At 45.5% G+C, this 27,568-nt stretch overlaps 2 protein-coding genes across 2 annotated transcripts in view; both read left to right on the top strand.

The window, feature by feature from the left end:
- The window catches only part of LOC119394153 (myosin light chain 1), a 520,807-nt gene extending 505,587 nt beyond the window's left edge, over nucleotides 1–15,220 (top strand). The window contains exon 7 of the mRNA XM_049415666.1: nucleotides 15,210–15,220. The gene's annotated coding sequence lies outside the window, so the exon portion shown is untranslated. The remainder of the gene's footprint in view (nucleotides 1–15,209) is intronic.
- Nucleotides 365–12,891, top strand: LOC119394914 (glycine receptor subunit beta-type 4-like). Its single transcript, XM_037662216.1, has 7 exons — nucleotides 365–378; nucleotides 1,013–1,145; nucleotides 3,545–3,774; nucleotides 5,124–5,206; nucleotides 5,322–5,456; nucleotides 11,386–11,759; nucleotides 12,542–12,891. Exons 1-7 carry the CDS (start codon nucleotides 365–367, stop codon nucleotides 12,749–12,751), a joined length of 1,179 nt encoding a protein of 392 aa, XP_037518144.1. The 3' UTR covers nucleotides 12,752–12,891.
- Nucleotides 15,221–27,568: the final 12,348 nt, after the last annotated feature.

Raw genomic sequence — 27,568 nt, 5'->3', positions numbered from 1 at the left:
ACAGGTGTGGACGTCGACGTGGAAGCAGCGACAGTGATTTCCCGTGTTGTTTTGCTCTCTTAGCGCAAGCGTCACGAACATTGACACAGGTTAGTAGCACGGCGGGCAACAATGCTGCAAGCCCATGCAGTTCGTTTTATTCACTACCTACAGTGAGAGCGTCGAAGGTCGCAATTACAAAAGCCGGATGCGTCCATCAATTGCTTTTCCTATAACTCGCTCTTATATTGAGGCCAATGACGCCACCAGTATTCCAAACGAATCGGTGAACGTTACAGACACACTTGCACAAATGCCGGCTTGGAGTACCATTGGTCTGCCTTGCAAGCTTCTTATATTACAATGCGTGTACCGGGCTTGGGCGATGTCGCCAGCAAGGTGAGTTGGTGCCTCAGTACCTTATCATAAAAAGAAGCTGAACGTAAATATATCTCTGCTACAGTTGCGTCTGTGTGTTTAAATCTTACTCATGTCCCCTGTAGTATGTAGCGAGGATGGAGGAGATAGTGGAATCAAGAAAGCAGGTGCAACTCTATAAGTCCATCAGTGCGAAACATCACAATCCTTGTGCTTTTTAAGGAAAGTAGGAGGCGGCTCATAGAACATGAGGCTGCGTTTCCCGTTCGCTCTGCTGCATGTCGCGTAATTAGGAAAGCCACGAGTGCTGTCATCAGCGTACATTATCTTTGCTCGCAAATACAAAGCCCCATATAGAATGACTGTTGAATTTTAAGACAAAACCGGTGCTCTAAAAATGAGTAGGTGTTTGTCGATCGGGTTTTATAATGTCCTTGTTGTAACGTTAGGGGAACCTTGCCACCTTTTTTGACCATTTTTGCCCTTGGTCTGTTTAATACGCTGATCGCCATCATGACGAGGCACAGAGAAGGTAAGGCTCAGTATCGTATTGCAAAGCTATCAATACCATCGACAGAGAAGAAAACGGTGATGGCTTTAGCCTTCTAGTCGTCTTAGGCGAATGCGTAAGGTAGCGTGTGACTTTCTTTTGCAGGTTTCCACAGGACCACGTACACTGGTTGGAACCGCAGAACGACCGCAAAGAGCCGCACGAAAGTCGCGTGGTGATGGGCGACTTCCCGGAACTTCCATTTCTGGACGAAATCCTTGAGCACTACGACCGCCGTGCATGGCCCACTTTTGGGACGCGTGAGTGCATGCTTAAAAGGCGGAGTGGTTCAGCAACCTCTCTTGTTCACCTGTGTAGCCGCACAGCGCAACACATGTACAGTACTTCATGTATACCTGTATAGTTACAGGCACACTACTGTACAGTTGTGGAACTTAACATCCCAGCCATGCTCGTAACACACAGCGTACTGGAGAAGTGGAGATTAATTTTGACTGCCTGATATTCTGAAACGTACAAGCAGTGCATGACGGTTTTTCGATACCGCCTCCACTAAATATTACAGCCCACGCCCACTCCTACGCTTTAGGTTCGCTTTAGCGCCATGCAGGAGTTAAGTTCATTTGTAATTAATGCTAAGCTAAACCTAGAGAAAAGACTAGCAGCAGCTCGCTATAGCCTTTTAGATTAAAGTGTTCTGCTGCCAGGCCTATCGGCATTACTCATATGCGGTGCTTTAAGCACTTGATATGAAAAATTCAGACACACGCTAAACATTGAAGGTCACATTTTAAGTAAAAGTATCATTAAGAAAGTCGCTGGAAACTCTTCTGCATGAATAATGGAAGAAAACTCAAGTGCTTCATAGCGGAGACATAGAGTTATTCAAAGTGTACGCGTTCGCTATGCACTTGAAGCTACGTGTGTCTTTGAATATTAAAGTGACTTCCGTATTTTAGCGCTGCGTTTGCGATGTTATTTCGTCTGTTTTCAAACGTACTTTTTCAAAGTGAGTCATGACTAACCAGAAAGTGGATCAGTACTGGGTTTTCCGACCTTGTAAGCAGCAACACCATAGTCGAAATTCCCGAACACTCAGCCCGCTACTAACTATACTAAAAAGGATAGTAAGCCACTAATCTGCGAAGCCGATATACTCAAGCCAATTTTTTTCATTGGGAATTAGCTCATCGTTTTGGTGTTAGCTTATTTGTGTTTTGTTTGTTTGTTTGTTTGTTTGTTTGTTTGTTTGTTTGTTTGTTTGTTTGTTTGTTTGTTTGTTTGTTTGTTTGTTTGTTTGTTTGTCTTGTTACGTGCCACGCGTTTTCGCTTTCTAATAAAGGTGTCGTGCGTTTCTATTTTTTTTTTTCCAGCTCTGCCAACTGAAGTAACAGTCTTCCTCGATATATATGATATGGGACCTCTCAATTCAGCAAGTATGGTACGTTTCAGCTCTCTAAAGAGGCTGTTCCAATCTGTTCCCTCAATCTATGTTTGTTCCACAAGAGAAAGATATGTAAAACGTGCTACGATAAGAAATAAACGAGTACGTGTTATTAGCATGATGGCCGATAATGTCACATAAAATTTTGTTTAGATCGATGTTTATCAAGTCATTTTTTGTGATGTACAGCGTCACTACAGGTTAATTCCTAATCCGTGACGAGCTTTATCGGTGACTACATCGCTTGCCTGGCAGCATCCATTGTCCTTGGCTCATATACTAAAACCAGCAGCGTCGAATAAAGCATTTTAGAGTGTATACACATTCTACGGGACTATCGTCCTTTACGCACAATGGCTTCGACCCCTTTAACTGGCAAGAATGTGGCAGAAAACTGTCTTCTCGCTACAGTTCATTTCGCCACTGAGGGTTGTGCTAGCCTGTTTCAAGGCATGCTCATAGACATCTAAACTAACTCTTTAAGACTCAGATGTCTCACATTAAAAAGGGCCCATGACGGCACTCAGAAAAGTCCTTTGTTTAACGACGAGTGTCTGAAGGCCCTTCTAATCTAAGCGCTGACATCTAGCACGTTTCATTCTGACAGCAAGTCATGGCATAGAATATTTTATAGGACCGGTGACGAGGAATCCGTTTCCTTCAGCAAGTGTGCGTTTAATGACTTGTCAAGTTTGTAATAGAGTTTAACAGGTTTATGAATCCAACACGCGCAAGTGCGCAGATTTTTTTTTATTTTTTTTGCGGTTTCATGTGCGGAGCGGAAAGCCCTACGGAGCAAACATATTTCATCTTCCCTTCTCCGTCATATGGGTGGCCGTTTTATACCGTACAGTGAGCGATGACCACGAACTATCTAAACTAAAATGAAGTTACATCGCTACAAATACCACAAGTTTTCCGTTACCTTTTCGACATTGCTACCTTCCGTGAATTCACGTTACTTTAGAGGCCTTTCACAAACTTTGTGAAGTTCAACTGCCGCAGTATTTAGTTGGGAAATACTCTTTTCTGTTGACCGGCTGCCTTGACTAATTGTATGTGCAACATCGAAGCCGACTTGCACCTGCTGTTACGAGTAGTTTTTACGAGTCCTTTTTGTTTTATATGCGAGACTATGTTTTCTGGTGCATCCGCGAGCTTTACAAGCAAGCCGAGCCTTTGTTGCTAACAAAAAAAAAATTACGCGTTACCTAAACACAACCCTGGTCCAGGACTACGACCTGGACGCCTACCTACAACAGTCGTGGTACGACCCTCGGCTGAGCTTGCTCCGTTTCGGCATCAATGAAACGGTTATGCTGAGTGGCGAGGCCATCACGGCGCTCATCTGGAAGCCCGACCTGTACTTCGTCAACGCCAAGCGCGCCACCGTCCACGACGTCACGGCGCCGAACGAGTTAGTCCAGATAACTCCTGGCGGCTACGTGCTCTACGGGGTCAGGTGAGAGCGCGGCACGGGAGGTTGAGCTGCTTCACGCCGGTCGAGACACAAAGGCGTCGGAGTCGCTCGTAATTCTCGGGCAGCAGAAGGAGACGTGACGGAGTTGTTCACTTATAATTACTGGCCACTGTAGCATCTTCAAAGGTGGTTCGAGATGAAGGGACATGTTTAGGCGCTCTTGGCACTTGCAATACACTTTTAGCACTTCTCTGGCTAATGCTTCCCTGTCCGAGAGGTGCTCGAGGTGCATCATATCAAGAAGAAAGGTTATGGTTCTATTAGTGTTCCCCCTTTCTTTCCTCTTATGTTCCTTTCCTCCGTGTTCCCCCTTCCCCAAGGAGCAAGCAGGCGTTGTGCCCCTTAAGGTGGCAGTTGTTAGCCTGTTCCCTCCCTATTTCCTCTGTGGCCTTGTGTGTTTTGTGCGTCGAAACCAAATACTGCTACTAATACTACCACTAATAATAAGAAGAAGAAGAAAAAGAAGAAGAAGAAGAAGAATGTTTCTGCACCAAAGCGAATGCGCAAAATTAGATTTCGTTGTAGGATAGTGCCCTAGTGAATTTGACAGCGAAAGCATAATAGTAGGTCTAAAAGTTAATATACAGAAAACTAAAGTAATGTTCGAAAGTCTCGGAAGAGAGCAACGCTTCGCAATAGGTAGCGATGCACCGGAAGTGCACGGTAAAGGAATACGTTTACCAAGGGTAGGTAGTGACCTCAGATCCGAACAATGAGACTGTAGTAACTAGAAAAATAAGAATGGGCTGGAAGTTCTCCTCTTTTTATGTGTAATTTATTAGGAGGACTGTGCAGGGTTGTTACATCTCTTATCAGTGGGTATTTCAGAAATTTACCCCGTAATTTGGAAATACGTCTCCTATGGTCATTTTCGTTCGACGTATTTTTTTAGTAGAGCCAACCTGATTAAAATATCATTGCAGCCCTTGCGGACAAAAACACTTTCTCTATTTTTGCCTACTTATTTAGGATCATCCAGACTGAAGCCTCCTCTTGAGCAAAAAATCGCCTTAACTTTACAATAACAGCGTTGCAGTAGTGGTTACGATGTTACTCGACTAAGAAATGATCGTACTATAGAACCAGCGCTAGGCTTACACACGTGGTATACGCACTCAACTTGTTTACAACGCCTCACACAATCAGAAGCAATTGCAGGGACTGTCATACAGGTTTTCGCAACTGTTTTATTTGCGAAATGCATTGCAATACAATCTAAATCATTGCACACCATACTTAGCTTTGACAAGTATCGGCACACGTTTTGTATACTGATTTTTGGAATTAATCTTGAAAATTATTAATGCGCGGCTTGTGTTCTTTTGTTTCAGAGTGCGCCTCAAGCTTTCCTGTCACATGTATTTTCATCTCTTTCCTCTGGACAGACAAAAGTGCTTCATCGTTATTAGACCGTGTGAGTACACATAAAAAATTAGAGAGAAAAGCGCTTTCACGCATAAACAATGTTTTGTTACAAATGCTTCGTAGCCGACCATATCAGAATAAGGCACCGATATGTCCATTTTCAGATGCACAAAGAAACGATCAAACACGCATTTCTTGGGCACGCGACAAACCCATTTCGCTGGAGTTTGACATACAAATGGAGGAATTCGACCTAGTTGGCTTCTACACAGGACAATTTGTTGAGCGACGACAAATAGGTAAGTGGGCTGTATACATGTGGTTGCCGCGCATACACTGCGACGACTCTGTTTTAGCAGCGAAGCTGTTTAGCAAATCGTTCCTTGTCCGGCGAACCAAAAAACTATCATCATCATAAACGGGTATGTGCCACAGAAATTGGGCAACCACTGGTCCACAAAAATGAAGAAGGCAACAGTAAGCCCAACAAATGGCTGCGAAGTGACGGCGGCTCCGAAGCGATCGAAGACCTACGCCAACGAGAACGTGCCCGTAGGTCTATGAGAGATGCTGTTTTGTTCCTGCAGTTTGGACATCCGCATCGTGTCTGTGGGTCTATGAGAGATGCTAACGCTTGGTTTCAGCGCGAGGTTTTGTTCCTGCAGTTTGGACATCCGCATCGTGTCTGTGGGTCTATGAGAGATGCTAACGCTCGGATTCAGCGCGAGGTTTTGTTCCTGCAGTTTGGACATCCGCATCGTGTCTGTGGGTCTATGAGAGATGCTAACGCTCGGTTTCAGCGCGAGGTTTTGTTCCTGCAGTTTGGACATCCGCATCGTGTCTGTGGGTCTATGAGAGATGCTAACGCTCGGTTTCAGCGCGAGGTTTTGTTCCTGCAGTTTGGACATCCGCATCGTGTCTGTGGGTCTGTGAGAGATGCTAACGCTCGGTTTCAGCGCGAGGTTTTGTTCCTGCAGTTTGGACATCCGCATCGTGTCTGTGGGTCTATGAGAGATGCTAACGCTCGGTTTCAGCGCGAGGTTTTGTTCCTGCAGTTTGGACATCCGCATCGTGTCTGTGGGTCTATGAGAGATGCTAGCGCTCGGTTTCAGCGCGAGGTTTTGTTCCTGCAGTTTGGACATCCGCATCGTGTCTGTGGGTCTATGAGAGATGCTAACGCTCGGTTTCAGCGCGAGGTTTTGTTCCTGCAGTTTGGACATCCGCATCGTGTCTGTGGGTCTATGAGAGATGCTAACGCTCGGTTTCAGCGCGAGGTTTTGTTCCTGCAGTTTGGACATCCGCATCGTGTCTGTGGGTCTATGAGAGATGCTAACGCTCGGTTTCAGCGCGAGGTTTTGTTCCTGCAGTTTGGACATCCGCATCGTGTCTGTGGGTCTGTGAGAGATGCTAACGCTCGGTTTCAGCGCGAGGTTTTGTTCCTGCAGTTTGGACATCCGCATCGTGTCTGTGGGTCTATGAGAGATGCTAACGCTCGGTTTCAGCGCGAGGTTTTGTTCCTGCAGTTTGGACATCCGCATCGTGTCTGTGGGTCTATGAGAGATGCTAGCGCTCGGTTTCAGCGCGAGGTTTTGTTCCTGCAGTTTGGACATCCGCATCGTGTCTGTGGGTCTATGAGAGATGCTAACGCTCGGTTTCAGCGCGAGGTTTTGTTCCTGCAGTTTGGACATCCGCATCGTGTCTGTGGGTCTGTGAGAGATGCTAACGCTCGGTTTCAGCGCGAGGTTTTTTTCCTGCAGTTTGGACATCCGCATCGTGTCTGTGGGTCTATGAGAGATGCTAACGCTCGATTTCAGCGCGAGGTTTTGTTCCTGCAGTTTGGACATCCGCATCGTGTCTGTGGGTCTATGAGAGATGCTAACGCTCGGTTTCAGCGCGAGGTTTTGTTCCTGCAGTTTGGACATCCGCATCGTGTCTGTGGGTCTATGAGAGATGCTAACGCTCGGTTTCAGCGCGAGGTTTTGTTCCTGCAGTTTGGACATCCGCATCGTGTCTGTGGGTCTGTGAGAGATGCTAACGCTCGGTTTCAGCGCGAGGTTTTGTTCCTGCAGTTTGGACATCCGCATCGTGTTTGTGGGTCTATGAGAGATGCTAACGCTCGGTTTCAGCGCGAGGTATTGTTCCTGCAGTTTGGACATCCGCATCGTGTCTGTGGGTCTATGAGAGATGCTAACGCTCGGTTTCAGCGCGAGGTTTTGTTCCTGCAGTTTGGACATCCGCATCGTGTCTGTGGGTCTATGAGAGATGCTAACGCTCGGATTCAGCGCGAGGTTTTGTTCCTGCAGTTTGGACATCCGCATCGTGTCTGTGGGTCTATGAGAGATGCTAACGCTCGGTTTCAGCGCGAGGTTTTGTTCCTGCAGTTTGGACATCCGCATCGTGTCTGTGGGTCTATGAGAGATGCTAACGCTCGGTTTCAGCGCGAGGTTTTGTTCCTGCAGTTTGGACATCCGCATCGTGTCTGTGGGTCTATGAGAGATGCTAACGCTCGGTTTCAGCGCGAGGTTTTGTTCCTGCAGTTTGGACATCCGCATCGTGTCTGTGGGTCTATGAGAGATGCTAACGCTCGGTTTCAGCGCGAGGTTTTGTTCCTGCAGTTTGGACATCCGTATCGTGTCTGTGGGTCTGTGAGAGATGCTAACGCTCGGTTTCAGCGCGAGGTTTTGTTCCTGCAGTTTGGACATCCGCATCGTGTCTGTGGGTCTCTGAGAGATGCTAACGCTCGGTTTCAGCGCGAGGTTTTGTTCCTGCAGTTTGGACATCCGCATCGTGTCTGTGGGTCTATGAGAGATGCTAACGCTCGGTTTCAGCGCGAGGTTTTGTTCCTGCAGTTTGGACAACCGCATCGTGTCTGTGGGTCTATGAGAGACTAACGCTTGGTTTCAGCGCGAGGTTTTGTTCCTGCAGTTTGGACATCCGCATCGTGTCTGTGACTGTCTGTGGTTTAAGTCGATCCTCTTCGCGCTGAGAATCAACGTAGAAACAACCTAGACTCACATAACTAAAGCCTAGCAATGACGCACAAGCAACCTAGAAACAATCTGAATCACCTAGTTAAGGCCTAGAAACGACCTAGAAGCAACCAGATTAGTCTTCAGATTTCGTACAGTTTCGATGTTTCAAGCCTTGCGCAGCTTAGTGCTAGCTGCGCCAATTTTTTAAATGAAACACACTGGATTGTAATAACAAAATGAAAGAAAATATCAATAACGGAAGTTTATTCGTTCGCTTATTTATTCAGTTCTTCACGACGTATTCGAAAGCAAGGCCACAGAGCCAAGTAAACAAACGTACGAATCAATACTTTGGCGTATGAATATTATTAAATGAACCTGGCATGCATACACATATAGACATGCGCAACATTAAAGTGACGGTGACACGCCATGGAAGCTAAGAGGCTGTGTCGAGCAGTTAAAGCAGTGGTGCCACCAAATTTTGAGGCTATAAAAAGCCTGCTCTAGGCTTCCTCTGCATGCAAGGACACTCAGCACGAAGTGCTGGACAGAGCAAACGTTTAGATTATATTTTAATTCGCTTACAAAGTGTACCTAAATGCTCATTCTCGCGATCCAGACCTATCGCTAGCGCGACTGACACCGACGTCACTGCGTAGAAAGTGCAACGAAAGTTTTACTGACGTCAGACCATATTAGAGTGACGTGCAATGCGCGGTGACCCACAGCTCCCCTGCACCAGGCAAGCCAAGAGAGCATCGGTTGCGAACCTACACTCAGTTTTTTCTCAGCGTGTTGCCGAAGTGGCAAAACTCGCTCGCATTTTGCAAAGTGCTTCTCATCGTCACGCGAACCTGCGAAGGCGACTTTGGAGATGTCCGCACATTGCTTTAGCATACCGGGTTACCGTAGTAGTAAACGTGAGACCAGATAGATGGGGCCACCTGGCGGCGTTAAGACAAACCGGACAAGCACGTAATTGCTGTTGCAGAAATCTCATGTGTTCTACTTCTTTTCGGCAGCGGCGTAGTTCCGTGTGCGTTGCCTTTTTAATTTTTTTTTTTCACGGTCACTCAGCGATAACGAAGCAACGCACCTATGATTGTGGTTGCACGAAGCGTCACAAGATGTCGATAGCATCTTCCGGTAACCCGGTACTTCGCAAAGATCTGTGCATAAACCGCAATTCCGTACACACCGCTATTCTCTATTAGTGAATTTTAGCGAGTCTTGAAGGGAGAGCAGACGATGCAGACGTTTATGGGAGAGCAGACGATGCAGCACTGCGTGCGTCACAACTTTGTGGGCCCACGTGTTCAAACTTCCTACATAGTGACGTCGCTGACCAACTTGGCGCCCAGGAACCGAAAGTCGTTCATATAAATAAGGCGATATCAAATTATTTAGCGAGAATACATGAATCCTGGAGCGTGTATCAAGCTTCCTAGAGACAACGCCTCCTACTAGAGCAATGAGAAACGTTGGAAACAAAGAACGCGCACGCTACAAGTTTGACGACGGCACCACTCTTTTACCGGTGAATATTTATCAGGAGTGTCTATATGGGAAACGTGCGGCACCTACAGGTGGCGCGGCAATGCAGCGCGCCAGCGCGCCGTCAGCGCCGCGAGTGGCCACTCAGTTGTCAAGTGGCGTGCTACGAATTCTAGTTTCTCCTTGTGCTGCGCCAGCGTTTTGTGGACGTGCGTGCGCGCGATGGCGACTGGTGTAATAAAGCGCGCCGGTTTCAAGAAAGTAAACAGCGCAGGGTTTTTTAGAGCTTCCACCGAAGTGAAGGGATACAAATTATGCCGCAGCAGGCACGTTTTCGACGTGATGGAAGAGAGCACGGTCGGACAGTATTCTGAAAGGGCGATGCGTGCGACAGGCCAACGTGAACCAGGAAGCATACGCCGTCATCATCGATGTTTGTGCGCACGCTTTTTCATCATTTTACCTGCTTATGACTGAGTAAATGATGACATTAACGTCAAACATGTGCTGTAGCATGATGTTGTCTTGAGGGCAACCGAGTGCGATCGGCGCAAGTAGTACGTACGATCGCCTCCCGTGTTGCATTTAGTGATGACGTAACAATTGTGTGAAGCTTTCTATGGTGCAGTTCCGTTTGTGGACGTTGGTCGGGCTGCATGAGTGCTTGGGTAAATCTGCTACGTGCCATTTTTGCAAGCAATTTCTTAGCCGTCACGTAGCATAAAAACAGCGTGGCGCGGCACCGCTTGCATGCGCAGCGCTGTCAAGGGGCAAATGCAATACAGCTGTAATAAAAGTTAAAATTCGCGCGGTCCCCTATGCATTGTGCCACGCATCCGGCTCCTGTTCCTTACTGTTCCCGTTTACGAGCTGCGCTGTCTGCTTATAGGTAGGGGGTACGAGTAACATTTTTTACCTGCAAATGAGCATGACTGAATGATGCTCGCTTTTATGTACATATGAAATTGTCTGAACTACGGTCCGTGTAACAATAACGCACGTACAGCTAATCGACGGCGTCAAGTTTCACTCGTACGTCAGGAGCGTACGAGTGAAACGCTGGATCCGTCGATAACCTTCCGCCAACAAAATGTACACCGCAGACCCGATACCACTTTGCCGGCTGCCACTCGGTTCCGTGTGACTGTAAAAATACCGGTTCACTTGCGTGGAGCGTAAATTCACAGCGAACTAGCTACAACATGTACTTCATAACCATGCACAGGATCACTTACTTCGTACGGCGTACGCTGCGAATCCAGCGTTCCCGCTGGTCTAGAAGGCTTTCTTGCCCCGGAAAACGGCAAAACTTTGTTCCAGGAAGGCATTTCTTATAACTATATGCGCAGTTGACGACGCAGCAATTCATGCGCGACATTGCAAAACTCCTCCAACAGCGTGACACGGCTCGGCTCTTGGAGCGGCTGCTGCACGTAGCACGCCAATTCGTTTCGTTCACTTCCGCGCAGCGGCGCCACTAGCTCAGTGCACGTTCCCCATAGTCGTCGTCGCAATATAAAAAATGGCAGGCGACTCTGATCCTTGATTTAGGTTTCTGGTAGCGGCACTCGCAGGCCAGGTATCATATGTATCCAATGTGACTGTTAACTTGGCCAGAACCATCGATTTCGATTTTTTTTTGCGAAACTTTCTCTGAATATTCTGGAAACCGGAAGTAAGAGCTGGACCGGAATCGCTTGAAAGAGAAACAAGAGTGTCCATCGGTGTTCGTGCCACTAAAACTCTTCCCCTGTTGCAGGCACCTTCAGCACATTGAACGTGACGTTCCTATTGCACCGCCGTATTGAGTTCCACTTGATACAAAGCTACTTCACCACCTGCCTGGCGGTGTTCATCTCGTGGGTGCCCTTCTACATCACTATGCTGCTGCCGCAGATACGCGTGGCGATCGGTTGCACCACACTGCTGACCGTGCTGTCGATCATGTCGTCGGTTCGCACGGTCGCGCCTCGAGTCACGTACGTGAAGGCCATCGACGTCTGGGCAACCCTGTGCATCATATTCATATTTGCCGAGCTCGCAGAGACGACCCTCGTCAACTATCTCATACGCATGAAACTCAGGCCTCACATCATGCGAAGGGTGGACTTCGGCATCGCCAACCTTCTGCATGTGAGTACAACATCCGAAGCTGTACGCGTTCGTCGTGTTCATTGCTCTGCTTGCGCCATTTCGGAGCCTGTGGGCATGGCACCTCTTGCATGCCTTCGAACACATTACACTTCGCCGGTTAGCTACTACGCTTATTCTTCCATTCATGTATTTGATAAATAAAACCAGAAACGTGAATTTTTACTGATGGTCATATCGGCAACGAAGATTCAAGCAACATCCTGGGCATCAATTCTACATATCTCCTCAGAAAAACAGTTTTAAATTAGATAGATAGATAGATAGATAGATAGATAGATAGATAGATAGATAGATAGATAGATAGATAGATAGATAGATAGATAGATAGATAGATAGATAGATAGATAGATAGATAGATAGATAGATAGATAGATAGATAGATAGATAGATAGACAGACAGACAGACAGACAGACAGACAGACAGACAGACAGACAGACAGACAGACAGACAGACAGACAGACAGACAGACAGACAGACAGATAGATAGATAGATAGATAGATAGATAGATAGATAGATAGATAGATAGATAGATAGATAGATAGATAGATAGATAGATAGATAGATAGATAGATAGATAGATAGATAGATAGATAGATAGATAGATAGATAGATAGATAGATAGATAGATAGATAGATAGATAGATAGATAGATAGATAGATAGATAGATAGATAGATAGATAGATAGATAGATAGATAGATAGATAGATAGATGTAATCAAATTCGTGGTGCATTGATCTCTTATTTACATCGCACGCAGTACATCCGCCATGGCTACCCGACGGACGACTTCCTGCTCAAGCTGGACTCGAAGAGCAAGCTCGAACTCCACCGGAACCAGAAGAGAGCCGAGGCCATCGACAGAGCCAGCCGTTACATGTTTCCTTTCTGTTTTGCCTTCTTAAACCTCGTGTACTGGCTGTATTACACAGACCAGCGTTACGAGCGTTTTTACATCAGCTCCATGTAACGGCGCCGTGACTACCACAATAGCCGCAGCTAGCTAATGTAATAGCATGACCAATTGTTATATACGAATATTTGAAGGGAATCATTGGAAAATGCGTTTTAAATCGCTATAAGACCTATATCGTCTATATTTATTTTAGCCTAGCGATACTGTTCCTTTCTCTAGGACAGCATCAAGTGTGCAATGCTCTTCAAAACACATAGAAACCTACTGCTTTACATACAACAAGAGCAACGGTGTAAACAGAAAGTTTGATCAACGTCGAGTAGTTGGCATTTATAGCCGCAGGCAGAGCACGGTGGTTTTCAACACGAAATAAAACTTTTTTTTCCCCCACACTCATCTGATGTTTCTTCTTTGGTATAGTTTAGTACGCATGGTCACTCCAGTACTTTTTTCTTTTCTTGTACATGCAGGAGTGAAAGCCGTTAATTTATCGTGCATTTGCGAGACCGCTGCCGCGCGAGAAGACTAGAACCTTAGTTCAGCCTCTTTTATTTGGACTTCGAAAAACGTAGAGCTACGTTGAACTCAACAAACAGCAGCGTCTATATAACATGGATTGTCGTGTATTATCATCCGCATTGAACGTGTACGTACAGGTTCTCTCGAATCATCGTCTCTTAATAGTTGCAAATTTAGTAAAAATACGCTGACGTGATCCGATAACTGGTAAACTAAAGGTACGTACGTCGACTAAATCATCCGAAACATTCTGTTTACGATGGTGTTTGTGAATAGGTAAATAACAGAAAGAACATCGGCAAAGATAAAATACATTTGTTCGTACCATAATGATTTTGTTGTAGCTGTTACTAAACTTGTTCGGGTAAGGTCTTGCGTTCTTTACTTCGCAAGAAATAACACCAATTATATTTTCTCTCTTGTTTTTTTTTTCTCTTTTTTTTTTCAAATAACTACGCGTATATCTTGCCAACATGGGTTCTCCTTTTTTTTTCTTATCGTGCAGTAATCTCTCGATAATCTTTGGAAGATGGCGCTTAAGCACGCCTGCTTTAAGAGTTACTGTATATGCTGCATTTAGGTAGCGAAGTTGCGCGTAGGTTTGGTTAGCAACCACCGCTTTGCGGCGAAGCCGCACTCCGTTTATGCAGGCGACATGGATATCGTGTCGACGATCGACAGGTTTGGTGGGTCCAAGACCGTTGATTAAATAGACTGCCGATGACTAGTGTCAATAGAGTTCGCAGCAGCGATGGCGTCTAGAAATACAAAAATTGTGCCGACCGTCAGCTTCTGCGCAACGCATAGTTGATAGCGCCGTTTGAAAGACAGATGCGCAACTATTCTACCTAACGGTAGTATTTACAGCAACTCTAACTTCTCTAAATACTGCTTTCAAACACTGCTATCCTACGCCGAACAATGCTATCTTCTGAAAATACACATGCATTGTTGCTGAATTTTATCATTACGCCATAACATGCATTATTATCAATCAAGCTGGCGTAGCTAGTTTTCATACCCTAAAAAGCGCTGCAGCTGAACTTCCGGTCGCCATGACATGCGGGAGAGTCACGTGACCAGAGCAAAGACGTAACGTGTGACGTCATTGGTAGAGCAGCACGTCGCTGTCGACTCTGGTTGTGGCAGCAGTGATGCTGGCAAAAATAGTGGGAACCGCGGAGCAGTACTGCGTAGGTTACTGGTACCGACAGTGACATGGGCCAACCATAATAATAATAATAATAATATCTGGGGTTTAACGTCCCAAAACCACGATATGATTATGAGAAACGCCGCAGTGGAGGGCTCCGGAAATTTCAACCACCTGGGGTTCTTTAACGTGCGCCTAAATCTAAGTACACGGGCCCCAAACATTTTCGCCTCCATCGAAAATGCAGCCGCCGCGGCCGGGATTCGATCCCGCGACCTTCGGGTCAGTGGTCGAGTGCCATTACCACTAGACCACCGTGGCGGAGTACGCTGACACTGACACGGGCAAACCACTGACATTGGCGTAATAGCGATACTTACGCAAGGTCAGGCAGAAACTTTTCCTTTCGTTCAAACATTGGCGGTGGTGTTACATCATAGCTGACGTTTATGCTCAGGTCACGTGACCTTCCGGCATGTAACGGTGACCGGTACCCGTTACTGCACTTTTTATGGTACGTAAAGACGCGCAGGTGCAAATGCAACATTGCCTTCACTACCTCCCAATGTAATATCATAGTTGTCTACGAAATTCCTAGAGGCGCACTTACCTATGTGCCAATCAATGTGCACTAATGTGAATCAAGAGTGAACCAAAGTACGTTGAAGTGAATCACGAGTGAATCAACGTACATTAAAGTGAATCAAAATCAACGCACATTAATGCGAATTCAGTGACTCGAGTGATTCGAGTCAATTAGTAGTACCTCGTAGAGCATAGGATTCAAATCAAATCAAATTTATTTCAATATGCATACAACCGACGTTGACGACCATGAACAAAAAGTCAGCAAGAAATGACGTGGTCCATGGCCCCATTTTTCAGGTCACAGAAAGAAAATAATAAGTGAGGAAAACAGTTTAACACCATAATATAGGCATAACGGCATGTTCACACTCAGAAATGTGAAGCCGCATTATTATACATACTCAGAAATACAACTGGCCATCGATACGCTACGAAAATCTCAAGAACCAACAGAAAGAAACAGAAAAAAAGAATCTTGCACTACATACACAAGTTTTATGGGACGTAATATACGAAACATTTCATACAACACCATATACAAAAGTTGACACGCATAGTACAAAAAGACAGAGAAAAAGAATTTTCATACAAGAAATACACTGCATCATAAGCGGTGCATTTCTGTAATTTCGCCTGTCATCTCTGTAGCGTTATCTAAGGGTACCCAGGGACTTTTTCTATTGTTACAATAGCACTGCTTTCTTCACCTCAGTTCCGCTATGAGTGAATGAGCAGGATGCAGTGGTCCGGTCCTTGACACCATATGAAACAATCGAATCAGGCCAATGTTAGACGCCGAAGCTAGACGTTAGAGGGCGTTAGGAAAGTGTTTTGGAAGATCGCTAGACGGCCATGTTCCACTCCAGGCGTGCGCAAATGAGGACTCTATTTCTAACATCTGTTGTGGCCTTCATCCATTCTTCCGGATGTCATGCTCACAGGTAACTCATATTTTTCTCTAATATTAGACGAATCATATAGGGTGTTAGGTTTGACAATTTCTGCTCGTGTTCTTATTAATTTTATCTTATTGAACAATGGATATACGGAGCACTGCAGCCGTTTTTCAACACGCAAGCTTCGCGAGAAAGGGTTTTGCCACCTATATCATTCTTCAATCAAAGTATCAGCCGGATAATTGTGTATGTTTTAGGTCAGACTTAAGTCATCTGTCGCGGCAGTCATAACAAACAGCGACAGAAAAACAATTTTTGTTTCTTTCCGTGAAGTGGGCCACCCAGCAAGCCCGCGAGGCGGCGAAGAGACAAGACCTCGACGTCCCCACGTGGGAGGCCTAGGCCGCGCCACTCAAATTGCTGGTTCTCAATAAAGTTTATTCATCTTCTCATTTTCCGTGAATAAAAAATACTTCGAGTTTACTAAATCTAGAATGCGTGCTAAACAAAATCTAGCAACATGTTAATGAGTTGTGTTTTATAAAATATTTGTTATGAATATAGTTGATGACTACTAAATAAAGGTCACTAACAAAATATTTCGGAGGATTAAGATGAAAGTCTACAAACCCGTCTTGTTGAACCCCATCGGAGATGCTGTTGGGCCCGTAGTGTACTTAAATGTGGCGGCAGGTTATAATGAATAAATTTACCTAGAAAGATTCGTGTCTTCTTTGCAGTGACTTGTTTGGGCTAGGCATGCGTTACGCAAGCTTGGAATTATCCCGGAAGATTGCCGCTCTTGATGACGTCTTGGAACGTTACGACAAGAGGGCGTGGCCAACGTACGGAACGGGTAAACTTTTCACGGTGCCATAGGGGCGTAGTAATAAGTATGCTTGTTTGATTATGCAGAAGACGACTTCATGACACCTTGTAATTCCCTCGCAGGGCAACCAACGGACGTGTCCGTCAACCTTATCGTTTACGAGCTGGGCCCCCTGAACGAGAAAGACATGGTTTGTTGTGCTAATAGATATTTTTAAAAAAGATGGCGTTTTAGACGTATTTGCAACCCGCAAATCGCGGCGCGTGCCTCTAGCACAAGCGTAGCCTTCGAGATTGGTTCTCATTATCTTTATAAAACCACTGATGGGGCGCACCTTTGGACACCGCCTATTTCTCCAGAAAGCATGCACCACAGCAACATATATGACTCGTTATTTAAGTGGTTAAGTTTTGCGAAATTATTCCCCTCCCCTGTGTAGGGTAGCAAAGTGGACGTAATCTAGTTAACCTCCCTACCTCTCATATACTCCTTCTCTCTCTCTCTCTCGCTCTCTCTCTCTATGCCATGATTTGGGACGCAAACTAACACCAACCTGTCATTTCGCAGCGAGAAACTGAGACTGACAAAATTATGATTGAAAAAACTTTCCGTACTCACCTTGTAGATGGTATAAACAAATGACACACCGCAGGAAGGCGTGGAATGCTTTAATATTTCTATTATTCCAGATTTGTGATCAAGCAAGGTTTTACTACTCTTCATCTTTGAAGGTGCGCTAGGCGAACATAGACACTGCACAGTACAAAAAAAAAAAAAAAGAAATACGGGACACACGACGTTGAGCGCAAAACTTTTCCGTATTTTTTTTCGTATTGTGCGGTATCTGCGTTCACTTAGCGCAACTCTAAAGCTGAATAAACTCCAACTAGCCCATCTTGTAACTCTACTTAATGTTATATTACTTTTGATAACAGCATTTGCTTACTGTGTAACGAATTTTGATTGCCTTCCTGAGAGACACCGGGCTGTTTAACACGTGGTGACAGACCCCTGCAATTCAGGAGCTGTTCAGGCGGAAAAATTACCGGCTATCTAGGTAAGGCTAAACCCGCCTGCTGCAGCATCACCACCAGCACCCCCACTGAATTGCAGCCAATTTCTTTAAAAATGTCCTCGAAATTTTGTAAAATAGATACGCAAGAAGAATACTTAGTCAGTAAAGGCAATTGTCTAGCGTGTTTTACTATACCCTATCGAGAAGAAATGTTGGTATTGCGAATTTTAAAATTTATAAGTATTCTTCAGGAAGCGAAGCGCCAACACGACCTTACTTCCACCCTCGTGACAATAGGACTTCCGCGTCGATTTGGATCTGCAAGAGTCTTGGATTGACGAGCGCATGGCACTGTATGAACATGGCGTCAATTATTCCTTCATCACGAACGAAGGCAGCCTCATCGGGAGTATATGGAAGCCGGACATATTTTTCGTGAACGCCAAGGACGCCACGACCCACGACATCACCGTACCAAACCAGTTGCTGCAGATCCTACCAGACGGCGTCATCCTGTTCAGCATAAGGTATGCACATGGTTTACTCCATAGATCAGCATTTTCGTCGCTTGTAACTTGTAAGGCAGCCTTTCTTTTTCTTTAGGGGCAAGGGTAGGGGTGAACGAGGTCGCGTGGAACAAACCATCGCGATAGCATCCGGCCAGTGCTCACCTTCAGCTGTAACGTAACCTAAACCATAGGCGTATTCCCTGTGCCGGCCGCATCGTCAGGTGATAGCTGCAGTCACGGTTACGTACGCTTGGTGTAAACGCGCTTGCAAGATTAAAGGAATCTGAGGCCGAATTCCGAAAACTCCTTCTCGTAAGTTCGTTGTCCCATTGGCCAGCCGACTTCGTTAGCTACATGCCTCACTTCGTCATTGGCTGAAACATTCTCTTACGAAAACTTTTAGCGTAAGTCTTTTTTTGTGAATTCAGACCCTGGTCTATGGGACAGCATTTGGTTCAGCGTAGAAAGAAAGGTGCCTGATTGGTGTGCCACGAAGAACTTCTCGGTATCTGAAACTGCCCAAATAAAATGAAACTACAACGTCAACCCAATGCAGGGTAGAAATATCGAACGCTCGTTCGTTGTGTAGTGAAAATACGTTAGCCTGCTCCGGAAGTCTGTTGACATTATATAAATCAGATGCAATGCCCGCGCTGAACATACATACAACACTGTCACTCTTGGCCTACACCATGTGTACTTGGCACATGGACTACATTTTCCTGAACGTCCCGTAGAACGAAAGCATTTCTAACCGTTCTCATTGACTATCCGGAGTAACATGCTGGACGTGATGAGCTCACGACCTCACAGGCATCAGTAAAAAAGAGCTTCTTAAAATGAACCAACTTCGCTTCCAACCTAGTGATGCTGATACGATAGCTTTCTTAAAAAGTAAAATTACCTCACTACAAAGTTTAGTTTTGGTCTACAGATATTACATCTACATTTTAACCTAACATAAAAAAGTCAAGTGAACAATGAAAAAGAAAACTTTCACATGCCGTCTGTTTGCACTACAGAATTACCCTTCGGCTGTCGTGCTTGATGGACTTCCAGCTATTCCCGCTGGACAGGCAAATCTGCGATATCGTCTTCCGCCCGTGTAAGTTTCTTTATAACACTAACGCATTGAAGCAACCTATTTTCCCAACATTTTAAAACTTTCTGTTCGTAGAGAGGAGATTCGCACAGCAACGTTTATCATACTTACGAAGAATTCATTGTTCATGTTAGTCTTTCGTCATATTTTTCTTGCATTTTCTTTTCACCTGGAAATTTTTTATTATATCTTCGGATCGAATCAATTACGCAGGCATTCATGATAACTCGCAACGTGTTCATTGTTACTGGGAATTTGAAAACGATGGCATTATCCATGCCTGGATAATGTTGCCTTTCGGTTAATCAGGTTCTGTTATTTTATTTTCATTTCCGGCGAACAATGTCAAACTGCACGCTAATTAGCACTTGGTGCGTGTGATAAGCTGACATCTACAAAAATTTTTTTCACCGTTTAGTCGTCATTGCCATCAAAATTCTCCGCCCCGAGGCCGTTCTTTGTTCTAATTTTACACCGCCTGTATAACTATACCCCTTTGTAATCTTCGTGATAGAACAGGTACCACGGTGCAGGCGATCTACAGCATTCATAGATATAACCCCCTCCCCCTTTGATCTAAGTTATATTGCTTTTTACCAGCGAAGCTGTTTTGAATGGCCGTAACCTGTGCTCCGTCGCAAAAAAACTATCATCATCATGAACCGGTATGTTCTCTCTTCATTCTCTTTACTGTAGCTGTTTTAAGCAATCACTAACTTGTGCTGCAACAACACCGAGCATATGTATGAGCTTGATGCGCGGGTATATCACGCTGTTCGTTTCAAATTAACGCCAATTGCAAGTCAAGCGCCAGTCCTGTTGTATGTGTTTCGTCTTCGTCGTTTGCGCTTTTCAAGTTTCCTCTAATTTGTGCTCCGTCGTGCAAAACTCCTCAGGTGGGTATGCACCACGGGAACTGGGCAAGCCCACTACCGTGTACAACAGGTGCGAGTGTCAAATGAAAACTAACACGTGAAAAAAAGAGAGAGAGAGAAATGGGAAGAGGAAGGAAGGAAACAGAAAAAGGAGAAGGCAGGGAGGTTAACCAGACACACTTCCGGTTGGCTACCCTACACTGGGGGATCGGGGATGGGGAATAGAAAGACGAGAAATAGAGAGGAGGGAAGAGGGAAAAACAAGAGATGTAGTGCATTCACTGCAGCGTGCGGGATTGCACCACAAGTCAGAGGCGTTCGCACGAAATGGGAAGAGAAAAACAGAGAAACAAAGGAAATGAAGACACAAAAAGTGAAAAGACAGAAAAACATATAGACAGAGAGAGAAAAAGAGATAAAGAAAGCGATAGAAAGAAAGAGGAAGAGAAAAATAGAGGAAATAAAGAGAATGAAGACATAAAGAGATAGAAAGACATATGAGAGAGAAAGAGATAGTAATAAACAGACACAAAGACAGATAGAGAAAACAGAGAGCAAGAGAGAAATAGAAAGAAAGAAATAAATAGGGAGAAGCAAAGAAAGAAAGAGAAAGAAAGAGAAATGAAGATTGAAAGAGCGAGAAAGAGAAACAAATAGATAGATAGAGAAAGAAAGAAAAAAATGTGGTTGATGCCGCCGTCATAGAAATCGGTTTAACGCGAAAATAAAACGTGTCCTTACAGAAGTTTAATGTTTGCTGTACATTGATATAAGAGGGCTTGCACAATGTCTGTTTGTGTTTGGTAGCTACAGCACCATTTAACGTAGATGCGCCCACGTTGATGCTTGGTGGCAGATCTCCAACCCGACGACTAACGTCCATAATGAATGATTAAACAAATCTTCGTGGTACCTGTAATAGTTAACGGTGAGAGCGTAATCAAAAAGAGTGGTGTGACAGCCAGAAGAGCGTCGCTGATTGGACGAAGAACATGGGCTAAGGTCGCCATCCTATTGAACCCCTCGACCGGACTAGAAGGAAACGCAACGTGCGTCGCTTCTCCGCTCCAGCTCGGCCGCGATTTTTCTCTGGGCTAGCGTAAGCGAGGAACGCGGTGTTACAGCCGGGCGAGGCAGGCCAAGGAAGGGACGCGTCGCAGAGCTATTTTTAATATAGATGGATGATATGAGCGAGGCCGAGGGTAAAATCGCCACCTCGCGGTGTGTTAAGGCGTTCACAAAATAGCATTTCTCATATTGGAAACGCGCCGAATGGGACGGACGCGTAGTAACGACGCGTTGCAGGAGTTAATCGCGGAGGCCACGGTCATGATGCGTTACCTTCACTTTACTGCTCCCAGACGCCGACACCACCCCGCCGACCAAAAGCACTGCGAGAGCAAAATGTGAGATATAAAAGGCGCGTTTTTAAAGCCTTGAGAGTGTGTGACCGTGGCGCAGTGCAATAAAGAAAAAATTAAAAAAAGACCGTGGCGCAGTGGATAGCGTGCCCGGCATCTGTCGTCGCGGACCGAGAGGTCGTGGATTCGACTCCCGGTGACGGGGCTTTTTTTTTTTCTTTCATCTGATCGTGTGCAGTTTTACGTCATTTCCGGGACGGAAATACGTCACTGAAATCTTGGTGTACCCCGGCATAAAACACTTTCGTGTTAAAATAAAGAGAAACAAGGAAGGCCACCCAGATGCGCTCTTCTTTCAAGCTTGGCACCACTACTAGTTCGAAGCAGCCATATTTTTTTTAAAACTAGCACTACCTTTGTTATCCCCATGTTTTGAGCACTATTTATGGATACGAACATTGTGGCAATAAAATATCCACCACGAACAGCGCTGTATGAGAGCTCCAATGTACGCAGGCATAATCGCATTAAAAAAACACGCAGCAAAGTACAGTAACGCACAAGTTCTGAAAGCTTGTGCAGTAATGTAGTGGTTTCTATATAGTAGCCCTACAGCTTTCTTTTCTTTTTTTGCAACATGTCACATGCCGCATAATGAAAATATAGGCTCACCGAAGAAAGAGCCTAACACGATGTTTCCTTCGTTCCTTTTTTTTTCTCCTGCGCCTTCACAGATTCTCACACAGACGAAAAGGTGGCAATTTATTGGCGCGAGACAAACCCTGTCGTGCTGGAGTTCTCGAACGACGCTCCGGAGTTCGATGTAATCAACTTTCAGATTCATAACTTCACAAGATTCCATAGAACGGGTGAGTACGGCCTCGCGAGTTTACACAACTAATACTTACCGCCGCATGTCGTGTCAGGTATAGAAATCTACGGCGTTGTAAGCCAGAACTATACTTTGAGTGCCTGCCACGAGATAGCGAATTCAGGCCGCGAGGCAGCAAACTCAAAGAACCCGAAGCCGTGGTATAGCTTATTGCGGCTACGATGCCGCGCTGCTAAGCCCGAGGGTGCTGTTCCGATTCCCGCTACGACGGCCGCATTGCAATAGGAACGAAATCGTGGTTAAGTCATTAAAAGTGAGTTGGAATCACATTGTGGTTTTACGCGCCAAAACTACAATGTGATCATAAGGCGCGCTTTAGTAAGGGACTGCGGAGTAATTTCGATCACCTGGAGACCTTTAACGTGCACCTAAATTTCGTCCACCGCGGTTGTATAGTGCTTACGGTGCTCGGCTGCTGCCACGAAAGTCGCAGCTTCGATCCCGGCCGCGGCGGTCGCATTTCGATGGAGGCGAAATTCTGTAGGTTTGTGGGCTGTGTGATGTCAGGGCACGTGAAAGAACACCAGGGTGGTCTAAATTTCCGGAATCCTCCTCTACGCTGTGCCTCATAATCATACCGTAGCTTTGGCACGTAAAGCCCAACAAATTATCCGATTATGAATTTATACGCACGTGTTCTTCCATTTCGTCCCCATCGAAATGTGACCGTCTTGGGTGGGAACCAAGTACGCGCCCTCGAGATTAGTGGGTCGACAACGGGCCTGCTCAGTGAGCTACCACGGAGGATACGGAATCGAAAGGCAAAAACCAACGGGAAGTATGAGTAAACTACCCCAGTACCACGCTTTCGCGGAAGCTCGTTCATTTCACATTCATTAACATGGCTTGGTCAAAAATTCTACATAAACTATATCACCGCAACTGTCTGTGTGGTTCATGGTCATATTCTAAAGCGAACTAACGTCGATACACGATGAAAAACTCCTGCGTAACTTGAGCAAATTAGCGCGTCTATTGGTTAAAAATGTTTTCAGGGCTGGAAGTCGCTCTGATTGCGGCAATTGTAAGTTTGGGTATTCACATTTGTAAGGTTCGGGAAAAGCCAGAGAGTTGGCGAGGGCTGTTGGCGCCACTATGCCGGCACCGTGCCCCACGAAAACAGAGGGACGGCGTGGGGTTTACAGACATTTGTCACCGGGAGCAAGGTGGCGCCGAGGGAAGGCAGCCGGTGGCGGCGTGCCGGCGTGCCGGCGTCGTTTCTTGAAAGCACCCCCCCCCCCCAGTGCGTGCTACCCCGAAAAGAACTCGGGAGGTTACCTCATCTGGAACACTGTACGTCATCCCTTTGGTGGAGCGCCTTCCCCGCGGGTGTGGCCGCGTGGATTCGAGGAACTGGCGCGCCAGACGGGACCGCAGTGGGGAAAGGGGTGCTCAGGGGGAGGAAAAGAGGCCCGACCGTGGGAAGTAGAGCAGTCTGAGCAGGGCGGTGTGACTGCGAGGCAGGACTCGGGTCTCCCGAGGTGGGGACGATGTCCAACGTAGACGCTCTGACCTTGTAAATACGTTGTAAATATGTTGTTTTTTGAAACCATCTGTATATAAACTGCTTCAATCCTCCATGATCTCCAAGCCTCTGCCTGCAAATCGCCACCACGACCGTCGCTGACGGGGCACCTCCGGTGCCGAATTTTCACAAGCCTGGTGGTCAGCCTCTGGCTGAATCGCGATTATCGTTTCGTGGGTAAGGGACCCAAACTTTACTATATCGTAGAGTGCATTGTACTCTAAATAGTCAGCTATCTTCAAGCGAAGCTTGTATTGACTGGCCCGTGAAGCTGGTGATGGCGGTGTTCCAAAAAACCCTCCTCACCCACCGCATGGCGCGCACCGAAGAAATAATAAATTAAATTCAATAAATTTGCTTTCTGGAGCTGGGGTCTGAACCTGGGTCCCCCCGGTCCTCAAGCGAGTGCCCTGACCACTAGGCCACGCACCAATGCTTGCTCAATGTGAACTGAACTGAAGCATATGAATGCGTTCTACTGACGATGCGAAAAATCAACTGGAAAGCAGTATGCTTGCTATGGGCGCATTCATTGAAATACTTCGTGTTGTCGGACAAAAATTTATCTGCTAGACAGGGCGTGAGGTTCAGCTCAAGAATTTCACATTTCAGGAAAATTCTGGCTTACAAAAAAAATAGAATTCCTATAACGCGTTTTATTGCGATAGCAATTATATGGACAGTCTCGGCTGGTTTTTGCCGCCGCCGTCATGCACCGTATATATATATATATATATATATATATATATATATATATATATATATATATATATATATATATATGTATATATATATACAAAAGTCCCAAAGAAAAATAATTCAGAGAAATGCTTCCGAAGGGCGGAATCGAGCCAACGACCTCTCACTCTGCAGCGTGTGGCGCTAACCACTACGCCACGAAACGCAGATCCGTCAGGCAGCTAACGGCGAGCTACACATCCTTTACCGAGTTATATATATATACACATCCTTTACCGCAATACTCAGAGACGGCAGGCGCTTATAAGCGTTTCTTCATTTCCAGCGAGATGGCGCGAGGAGCGCAACGGGCGCATTTATCGTCGGCCAGCTCGCTCGCTTCTTTTAATAAGGGAGAACCTTGCCCTTCCGCTGTCTGCTCGCGCGGTAGTTGCTGCCGGCGGGGATATCTTTCTGCAGCGTAGCGGCGCGTGCCTCACGGGCCGCTTTTCTTGCTATCGCATTCATTGCTTCGCCCTTGCGGCGAAACTGTGACTTTTCATGATAGCGTGACGGTCCTTTCGTTGGGCCGTTCTAGAGGCTGACGAACGCCGGAAGGAACATGAAATACGCCATGCCGATTCAGCCCGAAAACAGCGTTTCGGGGACGGCCGCTACCTATAATAAAGCTCAACGTTTACGTTAGGAGGGGGCACTGCGCAATGAGAAAGAAAGAAAGAAAGAAAGAAAGAAAGAAAGAAAGAAAGAAAGAAAGAAAGAAAGAAAGAAAGAAAGAAAGAAAGAAAGAAAGAAAGAAAGAAAGAAAGAAAGAAAGAAAGAAAGAAAGAAAGAAAGAAAGAAAGAAAGAAAGAAAGAAAGTAGTCACGCCCACGCCAAGGTTCGCCCGCTCCCATTTCCCTGATAGGGGAGGGCTCCTTAATATTCTGTACACACATGTCCCGGACAACTTTTCTTGGCAATGAAGCAAAGGCTACCGCTAATGAATGCACTCCCACAATTGCGTCCGTGTTTTCTACATGAGAATAGAACGCCTCAGTTTCTACAGGAAGCTCCTTGAAACAGGACGCAGCACACACCAGATATTTACACTTGTTTGAAATTATACGCTGTCCTTTAGCGTTTTTGCACATATGAGAAAGTAGCGCCTTTTATGTGTACTTGAAACGTTAAACTGCGTCTGCGTCTTCATATGAGAGTCCTTCTTATTCCGACTCTTCCGTTTACTCGCCTCGGGAACTTGCGACGAGCTTTACCCACAAACGGTCGTCTAAGCAGACAAATGAAATGCTATGCAACGCTGATGCCGCGCAGAGAACACTTTCGACAGTGGTACAAAACGCACGCCAAGAAGGGACTACATTCGTGTAGGAGCACATGTGCAGAAGCTCCGCCCCCAAGCTTTGCCTTCATTGCCAAGAAACGTTATCAAGGAGGGTACGGGAGTAAACGGAAAACCAACGGAAACTATGAACAAACTACTCCAGTACCACGTTTTCTGCGGAAGGTTGTTAATTTCATATTAATTAATACGGTTCGTTTAAAAATTCTACGATAATTTAAAACAGAAACTGTCGGTGAGGTTTAGGTTTTATTCTATAGAGAAGCAGAGTTGCCAGGTGCTACCGAGCTTGTTTAACAAGCAAATAATCATCGCGAAAGAAGCCCAAAAAAAATCGGTGCCAATTTCGCGATGAAGCCCTAAAGAAATGGAAATTTAATTAATTGTCCCATTCTTGAAAATATTTTAATTATAATAAAATAATGAGAGTTGAAAAGAGAAGTTGAAAAAATCACTAATTATTTTGTACAACGAAAATATGCGTAACTATGAATGAAAACACATATTTACCTTTTAACATTGTCTCCAGGGTAGTCACCACTCGATTGAATGCACGTTTGCCAGTACATGATTAACTTCACTTGTTCATTCCCCCAACATATGTTTGACTTCAACACTCAACTACTCAATATCATCGACAAATACGCAATTCGTCAACGACAAACGCGCTATTGGTGAACGTGATCATCACTAAAATAACTATACTTGCTGCATAATGTAAACAAGCCCCAAAAACGCGACAAGCGAGTGGAAAATTCTACAAGCGACTCGGCGAAAGAAGAAGCCCAAATCCGCTTATTATAAGCGGAAGTGGCAACTATGGAGCGAAGTAACGTCTATACGCGATTAAAAACACCCGTACAACATGTGCAATTTATCGCGTCTATTGATTTATCGAATTTTTCAGCGTTGGAAGCCGCACTGATTGCCGCAATCGTAACCTTCGCATGAGCAGATGATAAGTTTCGTGTGCTGCCTTTTTAAAGGCTGGCACACATACGGAAAAATCGCGAGTTAATTCGATACCTCACATAAGTCAACCCCCTGAGGCGACACCACACTTGCACGCCCCATGCTCGATTACACGTGTAGCATGCAGTTAACTGATGGGAGTGTATGTGCGTTATGTTTCGTCTGTTCGTTCGTCCGCAAGTTTCTGGTGACCTCCTATGGTGGCATATCGTGCAATCGTATACAGATGGTAACTGTGTCTTCGTGTATGTATACGTTTGCTTCGTACGATGTTTGTTATCTCACACGGTTACGGTCACGTGAGCCACTGCTATCAGTGCCCAATAAAAGTCAAAGGAATACAATTACAAAGGAATCATTGTAATGCGAAGTTTTACATTTACGATCGAGATCGAGAATCGGTGGTCACGATGCCATCAGCCTTCCTTTTGTTAAGCTAAAAATCAGCGCGCTGAGACACTCAACTACAAGTTCAGTTATAACTGTTAGAAAAGACCGGATGTCATCTGCTCACGGTGTCAACAAAAGATGCCCTGTCTGTGTTATCTAGTCATTAACAGCTCCTTTCAATAGTAAATCTTCTTGGGCTAGATGGTG

The sequence above is a fragment of the Rhipicephalus sanguineus genome, chromosome 5 (genome assembly GCF_013339695.2).
Source record: "Rhipicephalus sanguineus isolate Rsan-2018 chromosome 5, BIME_Rsan_1.4, whole genome shotgun sequence".
NCBI lineage: Eukaryota > Metazoa > Arthropoda > Arachnida > Ixodida > Ixodidae > Rhipicephalus > Rhipicephalus sanguineus.
The sequence above is the reverse complement of the archived record's forward strand: the minus strand, read 5'-3'. Positions and strand labels throughout refer to the sequence as shown.